The following is a 12,820-nucleotide window of genomic DNA, read 5'->3' as shown; positions in this document are numbered from 1 at the left end:
CTTTTTTTTCTTCTAAAATTCAAATTGTTCGCTTCTTTTTTAGCATGTGCTGCCTGACTGTCTGTTGCCCATTTTTCATCCGCTTTTCTTGGCTTTTTGTTACAGACTTTGTTACATTTATTTGAATCTTCTTTTTGTGTTTATGTTCACTTCTCACACACTTTTCTTTATTTTATCTGAAAATATATATGTTTGTATATTTTTATTTTTTACAGATTCATAGTGGCATAGTTCTTTATTACGTTATGTTATAATAATAATAAACAAGAACATAGGAAAGAAAAAAAAAAAAAAAAAAAACAATCATGATTTCTATAAAAATAATAATAAGAAATGTACCTATGCGTAATAAAATAGAAGGGCAAAAACAAAAAAAAAATCAAAACAAAGCGAAAATGGCCAGCAAGCAAAAGCGCTATATCTATCAACATAAATATCATACATATACACATATAGTAAAAAGGCAAAAATCATATTAAAAAAAAACTTTTTAAAGCAAATTTCTGCAAAGAAAAAATTAAAATAATAATTAAAAAAAATATAAGAAATGCACTGTAAGCGCGCAAAATTTCAAACCTAGAAGCATAAGAAGAAGCAGCAGCCACAATAAGCAAAGCAAATCAAGCGAGCAACTCTAGATATTTCTTTGAAAAAAAAATAAAATATAATGAAATAAAAAATTTAACAAGCGAAATCTTAAAAGGAGAAGAAGCAGCCAAACACAAGCAAGCGAGCGATCGAAATTGCACCTCCACTTTTATAGATACATAATTTTATGTAAAAAATTTGCATTAAATTTGTAGTTTTTTTAACTTCCTTTTTTCTGTTTTTGTATATCATTTATACTTATATAACTTCTACATTTTGCGCTGCACTTATTTTTATGAAACGTAAAAAATTAAAAAAAAAAACCAAACCAACAAACGGAAAAAAGAAAAACATTTTTTTTTAAAATTTTTTTTTCCGTTAACTAAATTAGCCCCATATCTCGCAAGCACAACATAATTACTTTGTATTTGTGCTTTGCAAAAATTGTTATACAATTTGTTAGCTCGTAGTATTTTGTAAAAAAAAAATGCTGAAGTAACTGGGAGAGCAGTTGTTTTACGGTTGGCAGACGGAAATGCGCTTCGCAATTAGCGGAACGGAGCGCGGCAGGCTGTGACGCGCGAAGTCAGTGTGGGAATTCGACTACCCTTTTAGCCGCTCCGAGGCCAGCGGAGTTGCCTTAAACAGACGGCAGAAAACTGGGAAGCTGCAAATGATTCTCCATTTAAAAAGCAGTTATTATTTGCATAGGAAAAAATTGTAAAGAAAAATCTTTTAAAGCCCGTGGAATGAAATATTTTAGATAATTTTTCGCTTTTATTTTGCATGCCTCTGTCTTTTTACCTTCAATCACTATTTACCACATATATTTTATTAAATTTGTTACTCAAAAGCGAAAAAAATATTAAATATTTACATACTGCACGAAATGAAGAAGCTAGTTTTATATAAATGAAAAAAAAACATGAAAAATAATATATGTATGTACATTATAAACTTAGATTTTTTCGTTGTAACTACTTGCTTTATTTTAAATATTTTATTTTATTTTTATTTTTAACACGTATTAGGTAAAACAAAAAATCTTGTAAATTAAAAAAAAAAAAAAAAAAAGAAATCAAAAATGTAGCGTGAAATCAATTGTTTAATACAATGCAAATTATAAAAAAAAATGCTTTAAAAGTAGACAATTAAATTATTAATAATTATTTTTAATGAAACGACAACCATAATATACTACATACATACTGTGAAAATACAATTAAATGAAAGTGAAAAAATTTTAATAAAAAACAAAAATATTATTTTAAAACAAATGGCATTCGGGGTTTTTTCTAACTTTTTACGTAGTTTTGTTGCTGTAGCCTATCTCTTATAACTGTGCCATCATCTCTTTGCCTTATTCACCACATCACCAGTAGCTAGCAAAATTTTCATGCATCCAAAAATTTATCTATTAAAAATTTTAATTTTAATAAACCAAACTTTAATTTAAGATTTTATAGTAGTATATCACTTTTTGAAATTAAATTTTTTGCAATCAACACTCTTTCATCACTTTTCTCGCTTAGAGTTGTCTAATCAATTTTATTTTATTTTACAGCGAAATTCTATTTGTAGTTTTGTTGTAAAACTTAAGAGGGAGGTGTCTTAACGAAAATTACATAAAATTAAACATTTTGATTTATGTGCATATATTTTCAGTTATCATTATCTAAATTCTTTTATTACATAAATTATATTTCTATAGGTAAATTCTTGAAATATTTCGCAAAAGCAAAATTTATTTTTTACAAAAAAACAACAATTTTTTCATTTTTTTTTTTTTTTGAAAAATTATCTTTATACAATAAATTATAAATCTTAAAAAGTATATATTTTTCTCAAAAAATATATATCTCTATTTGAAGTTTTAGATTAAGGTTTTAACAGAAAAATTTCCAATATACTGAAACTTGTAATATAAAAATTTTTGTCAACAAACAAAAATAAAAATAAATATCAAAAAGTGTTAATTTTCCAACTGAAAATACTTTTGGCATATATATATATTTTTTTTCTTTTTCAAATATATTTCTTTAACTATTCGATTTATTTTAAATATTTCTTCTTATGCCCACCTTTAGCGTTGGGCGCTATTTCGGTGTTGCATGCACTTTAACAACTCGTTTTTTTTACATAACATTTTTATGCAAGTCGCTCTCTTTTTAACAATATGTAAAATACATGTTTAAAATACGACAAATATTATAACAATTAACAAAATGTCACTTTACAGTTATCGAAATCGATAGTTACTTGCCATTTTTACGCTCTACTTGTGCTGTGCGACAGTCAAAATGTAAAATTTACTAATCAAATGTTTATTGTTATTTATCTCCTTCCTTCCTCGCATTTCACCACATCGCACGTGCGACACACATACCCACCCACATCATTTGACCACCAATTGACCATCAACCCACCGACAACCATACCATATTTGACGTGCAGGCACACAATCGAGCGCTTTGGCTAACGCCAACAGCAGCGGCGGCGCCGGAGCAGCGGCCACCACATCGTCCAGCGCTTCAGTAGCAGCAGCAGTCGGTGGCAATACCGCGAGCGGTGGTGCGCCTGCAGCGTCTTCAGCAGCGCAAGCGAGCGGAGGCAGCGGTGATGCGGGCAATAGCAACAATGGTGGCAATCAGCAACAGGCGAGCGGTAGCGGTGCGGCAGCGGCAGGCGCGGACGAAGTCGCATCGAACGCTGGGGATGGGAATGGCGGCGACGGTGGCGCCAGCAATAACAGCGGGGGCGGCAACGGCACGCAGCCGCAACAGACAGCGACGACAATGGGTTAGCGAGCTGTAATCGAAGTATATGGAGGGCCTATTAATTCTAATAAGAATAATTAAATTTAAATAATAAAGAAAAAAGGAAACATTTAAAAATAAAGTAAAAAAATGCTATAAAAAGTTAAAAATAAAAATGTGTACGAGTAAAGAGAGAGTAAGAGAGAAATAACAGTAAAAAAAAAATTAACAAAAATATAGTACGGAAAATATTGAAAACAAAACTAACATATAATTAATTATATATTATATAATAAATAATTCATTATTATTAAAGAAAATAATGCTAAAACGTAAAACACTTTGAAAGTAAATAATTGCAAAAGTAAGAGAATAATATAAATAAATACATTAAAAATTCGCAGCTGTTTAAAATGTGCAAGAAACCACTTGCGATACATACAACAACAACAAAACAAAAAAACAGAAAATTTAATTTTCAATATTATTTTTACTTTATCCTTAGCAGAAAGTATAAACAACATAAGTGAGGTTAGGTGAATAGCAACAGGTAAATAAAAGAAGAAAAAAAGGTTTGCATAAATACGACAAGTTAAGCAACAAAAAGAAAAGGAAAACAACAATAGCAAGCAGTAAAAGAAAGAAAACTAATAAAAAAAAAATTCTTATTGATAAGCAACAAAGAATGGTAAATGCATTAAAAACAACATAATTAAAAAAAAAATATATAAATAAAATATTAAACAAAAAATATTATTAAATTTATTATTACAAAAGCAAACGTAGCATAAATCATAAAAAAATCATATATTTGCGTTGTATAGATGATGATAAATGATTAAAATAAAATAAATTACAATTATAATGACGATACTGATGCGCTGACGATATGAAATGATAGAAGTGCGCAAAAAATAGTAGCTTAGTTGAAGAATTCAAGCAGATGCAGCAGTTTGAGGTTATGTGGCGTGCGGCAAGCAGCCATATATACATCCATACATGCATATATTGAGAAGCAGCAGTTAGCAGTTACTGGTAAAATGAAATGTAATCAAAAAAATCTAAATCTAAAAAAAAATAATAACTAATATACAAAAACAAAAAACAGAAAAAATTGCAAAAAAAAAAATATTTGAAACAAAAAAATACATATGTATTTGTTGGCAAGCATAAAGAACGCAAACGGAATGTGGGAAAAATAAGAAGCAATGCCGTTGCACTTTGCACTACCCGTACGCAAACTCACTGTGGCAAGGACTAACAGCATATTCAAAGTTTACAAACTAAAACTTTATTATCCAAAACGAAAAATCTGCAAAAAAAAAAAACAACAGTCGCTAAATAAAAACAAAAATCAGTAAAAATTTAAACTACCATCACACACATTCATATTTCATACATGTTGTATGTAAAAAATGCAATCAATCAAATGCGCTTGAAATGCTACTGCAACGCTTGCTCAAGCGAACGATTGGCAACGCCACTAAATGTGAACAGAGGCTGAAAAGCTGTTGGCAACGCGGCCGCTACTTACATTCACCAAACGTTTAGTTTTCGTTGTATCACGTTGCGCGCGTGTGCCAAGCGTTTCAAACGCATTTATTATTTTAAATACAAAATTACGCGATTTGAAAATTTATTTGTGTATCATAAATTTATTTCACTGATTGCATGTAGTTCAAAGCAAAAACAAAAAGCTTAGCACTGTGTTTGAGCCGCCGGCACAAAGTTGTGTCACTTGCCGGCCGCCGCCGCCCCCACCGGTGCAGCCTAAGCACTATCGCCAAATGCAAACATCAGTTCAGCGAACAAATTTAAATAGAAAATCAGAAAAATATGTGCAAACCCTGTTTTAGGAAAAAAAATAAAAATAAATAAATTAGCTGCATATGAAGCATTACAGCAAAGTGAGAAGCATTGAAGAAGTTTAATTATTATTAATTACTTTATAAGCAAACTTGAAAATATACTAAATAAAAATAAAAAATAAAATAAAAAAGAAAATATGTAAGCAGTAAAGAAAAACGGAGATTTCACATCGCTCGCGGTAAGTTTGTCGAGTTTCATTAACTAAGTATGTATGTACTATGTTGTTCTTTATACTTTATAAAATAATTAAATGCAATTAAACTAATTACTTAAATTTAGTTTGCCGTTTTTATTATGATTATTAATAAAATAAATATTATTACTTTTATGATTAAACAAAAAATTATTATTTATGTAACTTGTGTATGCTATGCTACATGTAAACATCATTTTTGTAAGTCGTTAAGTCAAGGCGGTCATGTTTAATTTTATTTCTAAATACAATTGAAAAACAAAAAAATGCAACAAATAAAAACAAAATAAATAAATCTAATTAATAACTATAAACTTTGGTATGTTTGATTTAAGGCAAAAAAGCAAACGCTGAGAGCTGAAGAAGCGTATAGTGCAATAGTATAAATAAATCAAAAAAAAACAAAAAAAAAAAACAAAAACAAGAAGGGTGTTCCTTAAGCTCGAAAAACACCCGAGTTCCTCGACAATCGCAAAACTTTGGCTTAACTGTCAAAATTTGCATGAAAAATGCTTGCATGTTTTGTGAATTTTTCGTGTTTAAAAGAATCACCTGAATAAAAATAATCATGCTTATTACGGTATCCGACGGTTGTCATGCGCACGTATCGAGCTCGATTCGCACTGTCGTAACAAGCGAGTGTGAAGGATTACATTCGTGTGAATGGGATCGTTAGCACCGGAATTGGCGTGTATCCTACGGATGCTGTTCTGACGAATCTAATTCTTAATACTTAATCGTAATAGGCATGAATAGCTAAGAACAAAACACGAGTAAAATTCGATTTTTTAACTCATACTGACAGGTTCTGCAATTCACTTCCGAGTGAATTTCAAACAAAAGTCACTTTGAATTCAACTTGAATGGGGTTGAAATTCACTCGGAATTGAATTGCAGAACCTGCTTGATATATAGAGCAAAGAACTTAGAAAACAGGGAAGCTACATAGAAGTGCACCACTCGGCTGGTTGTTTGTTGTTCAAGGCAACCAGCCGATTGGTGAACTTCCAGCCGCGTTACGTTGGAACGTGACCTACTACTATGCACCTTCCTAGTTTTCTATGTTCTTTGGATATAGTATCTATGCATCTTATTGAGTTCGCTGCAAAAAATTTATACCTATTTATTTATTTTCATTGCAAATTTTCAATTAAAAATATTTTTAGGGTTAACTTTCTGATTAACAGTTATTACCGTAGACACTTTGTGACGCCCATACCATTTCTTTTGTGAACATATGTATATTGTCGATTCTGTAAATCACGAAGACCACTTACACAATTCTGTAATTCTCAACAGGCTCACTATAACAGCCCTGTTCTGCAATCCGATCCGAATAAAAATATAAATGTAAGTGATCAAAGGAACATTTTAAACTTTAGCGAACAACCAAAAATGTAAGTAAACGAATTAAAATTGAAAATAATTAAAAATAAAAATAAATAAAAATAAAATAAAACCAGATTAAACTGCGACAGCTTGAGTTGGAGCTAGAGAGTTTCGAATTTGGAATTCGGATTGCAGAACAGGGCTGTGAAATATTCATTACACTGTGTATTTACCATAGACATAACGGCTGTTGTTGTTGTAACAGCAGAAAAAAACCTCCAAATAGTCTTTGGGGAATGCTGCTAGAGTAACCATCCTTGGCCAAGAATGAATCTGTGTTCTTCCGGTTACGCAGACCCTACTGTAGTGGGAACAATAAACACAGCAGTAACCAGCGGTGAGCTTTATTCGAATAAATTGTTATTTAGATAATATTTTGAATAAAATGTTATCCATAATTTAATTATTTGCAAATAATTCATTCACGATTGATTAATTCGAGAATAAATTGCTTATTCGTGATTTTATTCGTTATTTGAAATAATATTTATTCATTCATTCCCTTATAGCACACTGATCGACGATTTGATTTTTTATTTCCTTAGTGTTTTATCTTGAATATTACTTGTTTTATTTTCACTGATTATTCGAATAACGAATAAAGTAATTTATCCTTCACTCGAATAATTTTTCATATAGATACTAAATTATTTACAAATAACGAAAACAATATCTTTTGGGGAATGATGCTGCAGTGACAGTCCTTGGCCAGATATGAATCTGGGTCGTAGACCCTTTTGTCGTGGAAACGGAACATAACAGTTATAGATTTCGGTTGTATAAACAATAGCACGAGTCAGTTTTTAATTTTTGGGAAGTTGGTAAAAGCAACAAAGCCTAAAGCTGCCTTTACATGGGTCGATTTTTGTCGACTGGAAAATCGACTGAGTAATCGACAAGCCAAAACACTTTCATTTTACGGTTGAATTGCCACCGTCGATTTGGGTTGAAGGACAAAAATCGACCTGTGTAAAGGCAGCATAAGGTTTTATACTCCGTGAGTCTAAAATGTTTTGAGTGTGCACAAATTTTTGCTCATACAAAAATATTGTTCGTGAGGCTTGGGTTTGTTTTGTGAAAAATTATAACGTCAAAGTGCGCAGCACGAATTCCAAGCCAAATGCCGTTCCGGGCAATTGTTAAACCAGACATTAGACTCTTGAAGTAGCTAGTTCTTGATCTTCAAAAATCTTTAAACAAGTGACACATGTGCCCAAAACAATCCAACATCTTCAATTGAAAATCGCTTAGAATTTCATGTGTTTGCATTACAAGAATCCACTTCTAAAGTATTTCGTATGGAATTTCCCGTGACGAGTGAGTACCAAATCTTGTCCAATAAAATAAATGGCTTACTAATCACGTTCACGTTTTTCAGTGTATTTTAGTATTGCTCGTTTTATATGCTTTATGCTCATTTTCGTTTCACGAAGGAATTCTAGAGCTTAATTAAGCGCCACTTACTCAACAACTGATAATGAAAAATTTATTTGTTGGCGACTTTTGTTGAATAAAATTAAAAAAAATATATATATGTATGTATAATTTTCTTCACCAATATTTTTTTTTTTTTAGGAAGTATAAAATATACAACCCTACAACCCATTTTAAGCTTAATTTTTAATTTCATATGGAGAAAAAACTATTATCCAGTAAAAAATGCAAACAAAATAATAAATACATAATTCCATAACATCACATCTAGCTCTATTCCACACGACGACTTTAAGTTTACTATATAATTTCTTTTTTAAAACATCACATAAATGAAATTGTAAACATTAATAATAATAATATTGAAATAAGGTATAATATAAAAATTATAAATTTATTAAAAGAGCAATAGTGGGAGATATCGAATTATATAAATTCTCTAACTGTTTAGCTATAATAAAAAATATTAAACGAAAATAATACATTTTAGTAGTGCTTTATTTTCCAAAATTAATGAAATTTATAAAATTTGAATGCATCTTTGAAAATTTGAGTAAAATTTTGGAAACCCTTGTCTGAAAAAACTGCAGCGTTGTTTACAGGAAGTAATGCAATTGCAGTTTTAGATTTTCTCCTGTATTCTCCACAAAAATAGTATCTAATAAAGTTTTTCAGATCTGTCATATTGAAAAACTTTAACCTATGTTGTTTATTTCCATGTTTTTTCTAAGCTTTTGTATTGGCTAGGCGACAAAATAAAAAAAAGTGATATTTTTAAACTAGATATTTTCAAAACTCATTATTAGTTACATATGTACGAATGTACATACCACATATGTACATATGCCTAATGCGAAGTACGTAGTAGAAGTGAGTGATCTGCTCTAAAATTTAGATAATCTACATACATGTGTGAACGCACTATTATACTGAATGTTGCCTCCCAGTTTAATGCAACCTAAGTACACTCACTACTATCGAAAAATCCCGATTTTTTGAACCTACGTAAAAATTTAGAACCATAATTCAAAAAATTGAATCATTTCTTTTAAATTTGTAGCTGCAATATTAGCGTGTATACATATGTACATGTTTTGTAGTTTAATGTTTCAAATAAGGAAGAAAAAATATAAACGTAGTAAACAAATGTATATTGAGTATATAATTACGATTCCATCCGTCAAAAAAATCACATGTAATGAAAATATTCACACAATCGGCCATAGTTCCTTATCAACCACGATTTCACATTAACTATTATTAACAGACAGAATTTGAAACCATTTTTTTAAGGCATAAACGTATATCTCATGCCTAAAATTATGCACTCTTTGTTTTCACTAAAAGAGTTATTTACCATTGAAGTTAAAATTTCTTGCTGTAAAACAAAAATACATATTAAAAAAAAAAATATGCAACGCTGTTGCTATTTATAAATAAATGGCTACTACCGCAACTTGTTTACTTTATCTTAACGTTAAAAACAGAAAAACAAATTAAAAACTTAAAATACTGAATGTACTATTTATTAAAACACATTGCATATACTCATAATAAGCAAAATTACAAAAAATTCAAAATTTTCGAAAATTGTAACACCAATAGCACAAGAACATGAGAATAAAATCTTAAGAGCAGCATTAACATCAGTTTAAAAAAAATATTTACATATGTACATAAAAATACAAAATATGTAAAACTAAAAAAAAAATATTAAATTACGAACAAAAAAAAAAAAAAAAAATCTTGCGTACGTACTATATAAAAAAAAAAAAAAAAAAAATTATATACATACATATTAAACGCATGCATATGTATGCAAAATAATATCACACACCTTTTTCAAAAGGGGCACAAATAAAAAACATTTGGTAGATTTTTTGCATAAATCAATTCGTAGGATTTATCTCCAATTAATGCAAACATTTTTTTCGTGAGTATATTCTCTAACTAAAAAACTGCTGTTAAAGCTGCACGATCCACAAGCAGTTATATTTTCGGATCTGATTTTTGAGTTTGCCTCTTTTTTTTTGACTTGTATATCGCACACTCACTCAAAAAAAAAAAAAACAATTCTTAGGATTTATCTTCAATTAATGCAAATATTCTTAATGGTTATATTCGCTAACTAGAAAACTACAGTTATACCCGTTTTTGTATTAATTGCGTTAAGTATTAACGTTCCGGAACTGATTTTTGATGTGTGCCGCTCTTGAAAGGGGTGTGCAATATGTATGTACATGCAAAAATACCAAAAGCTGTAAAATTAAAACAAAAAACTATTAAATAAAAAATGTCTAAAGAAAAAATAGCGGCAGTCCCTATCAAGAAACAAAAGCGTGTAGCACTTTAGTAAAAATAATTTAATTATATAAATGCATAATTACAAAAAAAAAATGTAATAAAAAAATGCAAAGCCGGTTAATACACAAAGAAATAAATTCATAATAAAATGTATAAAATTTCCAAATACATTATTACCATAAAAAATAATAATAATCATAATAAGTCTACAAAAAATATAAAAAAATATTGATATGAAAATATTCAAAACTCTAAAATTAAGTAAATAAAACCAATCTAACTGATAAGGGTAAAAACAACAGCAAAAAACGTAAACCAGGAAATCGAAGTAACAGAAAGGAAATGTGTTAAGCGTTGAAGATGTGTAAAAATAATAAATATGCAACAAAAAAAAAAACAAAATAGGGTTTCAATTAATGTGAGGTTAGGTAGAAAATTGTGTTAACAACTATCCATGTAGTGCTTCTCCTGCGATTTGCTATGTTTAATTGGCTTTCTTTTAAAAAAATTTTAAATTAAAAATGGTTTTCTATGCATTTCATGACTTCTGTATTTTTGAAGCTCAGAATCCATTACGATAATATTACAGTTCTAAATAAATAAGGCGAGCGTCGTTTACCCTTTTCTTCCTTTAGGTGTTTTTAACTCGAATCCCCTTAATGGCGACCGTCGGAACCACAGTTAGCCTGAAAGCTTTTACCCTGTGCACCTCAGTAAACATTGCTGATAATAAGCTCTTTTCCCTTTAGCCTTTTTAAGCTACATTGAGTTCTTTTACTCCATTCATACAATGGGGACTACTTATCTTAACCATTGGATCTTTATTCTATGCGCTATGGCGGTCACACCACATACACACCACAAATTATAGGAGGTCCGCCATACACTTACCAAAAATCTTAGCACCAAATATATCTTTACTTTGGGGCAAAGTAACAGAAAACTTAAAAGGTCGTTCCTTAATCGCATTAAGGCTGGTTATATCCACTTGAAAATGAAACGTAAAGACGTGGCTGAGAACCGCCCATTTTTACGTTTGAGATGAATCTATCTTCTGGCTGCCCCAATCAAATGGAAGGTATTTTAAAAATATCGAATTTGAAAATATTTTTAATAGGATTACCACCTATTTTGAATCGCATATTTATTTAATCTTTTGTTTAGAAAAAAAAGGTCAAATATTACTATTCATGGGTACCAAGAGAAGGTTCATAAACAATGCTTTCCCTACATATGTATATACAAAGTGTTATCCCTTAGGATAATAGTGTAAGGTTGCCACTTATTTTCGACTCTACACCATTTATCTTAAACTTCGCAATATGGATATCAAATGTAAGGTATTGTTGAGAACTTTGGCCTGAAAATATTTTCGATCAGAGTTACCACGCGTCTATGTAATACAAATTTTTATTTTGTTAGTTTAAATCAGGATTTTTTTTTAATGTGCACACAGTGAATATACGCTCAAGATTTGTACTATTAATTCCAGCGTATTTTTAAATAGGGTTGCCATCTAAATTTTCAAGTGAGGAATTTGCTTACTTAATAGATATTGAAATCCAATTTTTTTTTTTATTTATTTCCAAAATATTTTTTTAAAGCTATTTGGATAGACCAGGATTTGATATCCAAACCTTGAAAACTTTAAAATATATATGCACTTCGAGCAAAGCTCGGTCAACCTGGTACTTAGTCAGTAAGTGTAAACACAGCCTAGTATTAGCTTTTCCTTAGGCTAAAAACATAGTGGAGTGGCGAGCAAAGCGACGATTGCAAGCGCGAATGTATCAATTCGAGAGCGCACATAGTGAGTAGTAAAGCATAGATAGCGTAAAAGAGCATGGGGCCAATTTTAAGATGTATGAAAAAGTATTGTAGCATTAATTCTTCAAATTATTTTCCATTTTTCATTTCATTAAATATTAATGGCAGGTTTATAAATTGAAAAATATATGAAAACATAAATTTATGAAGCTCCTTAAACCTATTTTATTTTTTATGAATAAGGCCATAAATATGTTCATATATATATGAGGTCTTAATTTTTTTTCTTTTAAATAAATACATTTTGAATAAAATGAGAAAATTTAATCGCGAAATTTAAAATTATTATGGTTGTTATGGTTTCAGCAAATCGTTGCTCTTTCGATGCTTCGCGCGATGTTTTCGCTCACCGCTCCACTATGTGCTTAGCCTTAATTATTATTTCTGCCCCTTCAAGCGATTCAGCCTGATGCTTCATTATTTTTTTTTATTAAATCCTGTCAATTAATGCTCCCGAAAA

At 30.0% G+C, this 12,820-nt stretch overlaps 1 protein-coding gene across 3 annotated transcripts in view; it reads left to right on the top strand.

Annotated features, from left to right (window-relative positions):
- The window catches only part of LOC108358058 (protein kinase 3-like), an 81,904-nt gene extending 78,422 nt beyond the window's left edge, over positions 1–3,482 (top strand). For 2 of the 3 annotated variants that reach the window (XM_017609189.1, XM_017609188.1), the window contains one exon: positions 3,043–3,482. In XM_017609189.1, the coding sequence (XP_017464678.1) occupies positions 3,043–3,392 (350 nt within the window). In that variant the 3' untranslated portion in view covers positions 3,393–3,482. Of the gene's footprint in view, positions 1–215; positions 1,061–3,042 lie in introns of those variants that run through there. The other variant, XM_017609190.1, reaches the window with a different exon arrangement.
- Positions 3,483–12,820: the final 9,338 nt, after the last annotated feature.

Source organism: Rhagoletis zephyria, unplaced genomic scaffold, assembly GCF_001687245.7.
Source record: "Rhagoletis zephyria isolate East Lansing unplaced genomic scaffold, Rhagoletis_zephyria_1.1 Rzeph_scaffold_00198, whole genome shotgun sequence".
Classification (NCBI taxonomy): Eukaryota; Metazoa; Arthropoda; class Insecta; order Diptera; family Tephritidae; genus Rhagoletis; species Rhagoletis zephyria.
This window is presented reverse-complemented; position numbering and strand designations above follow the sequence as displayed.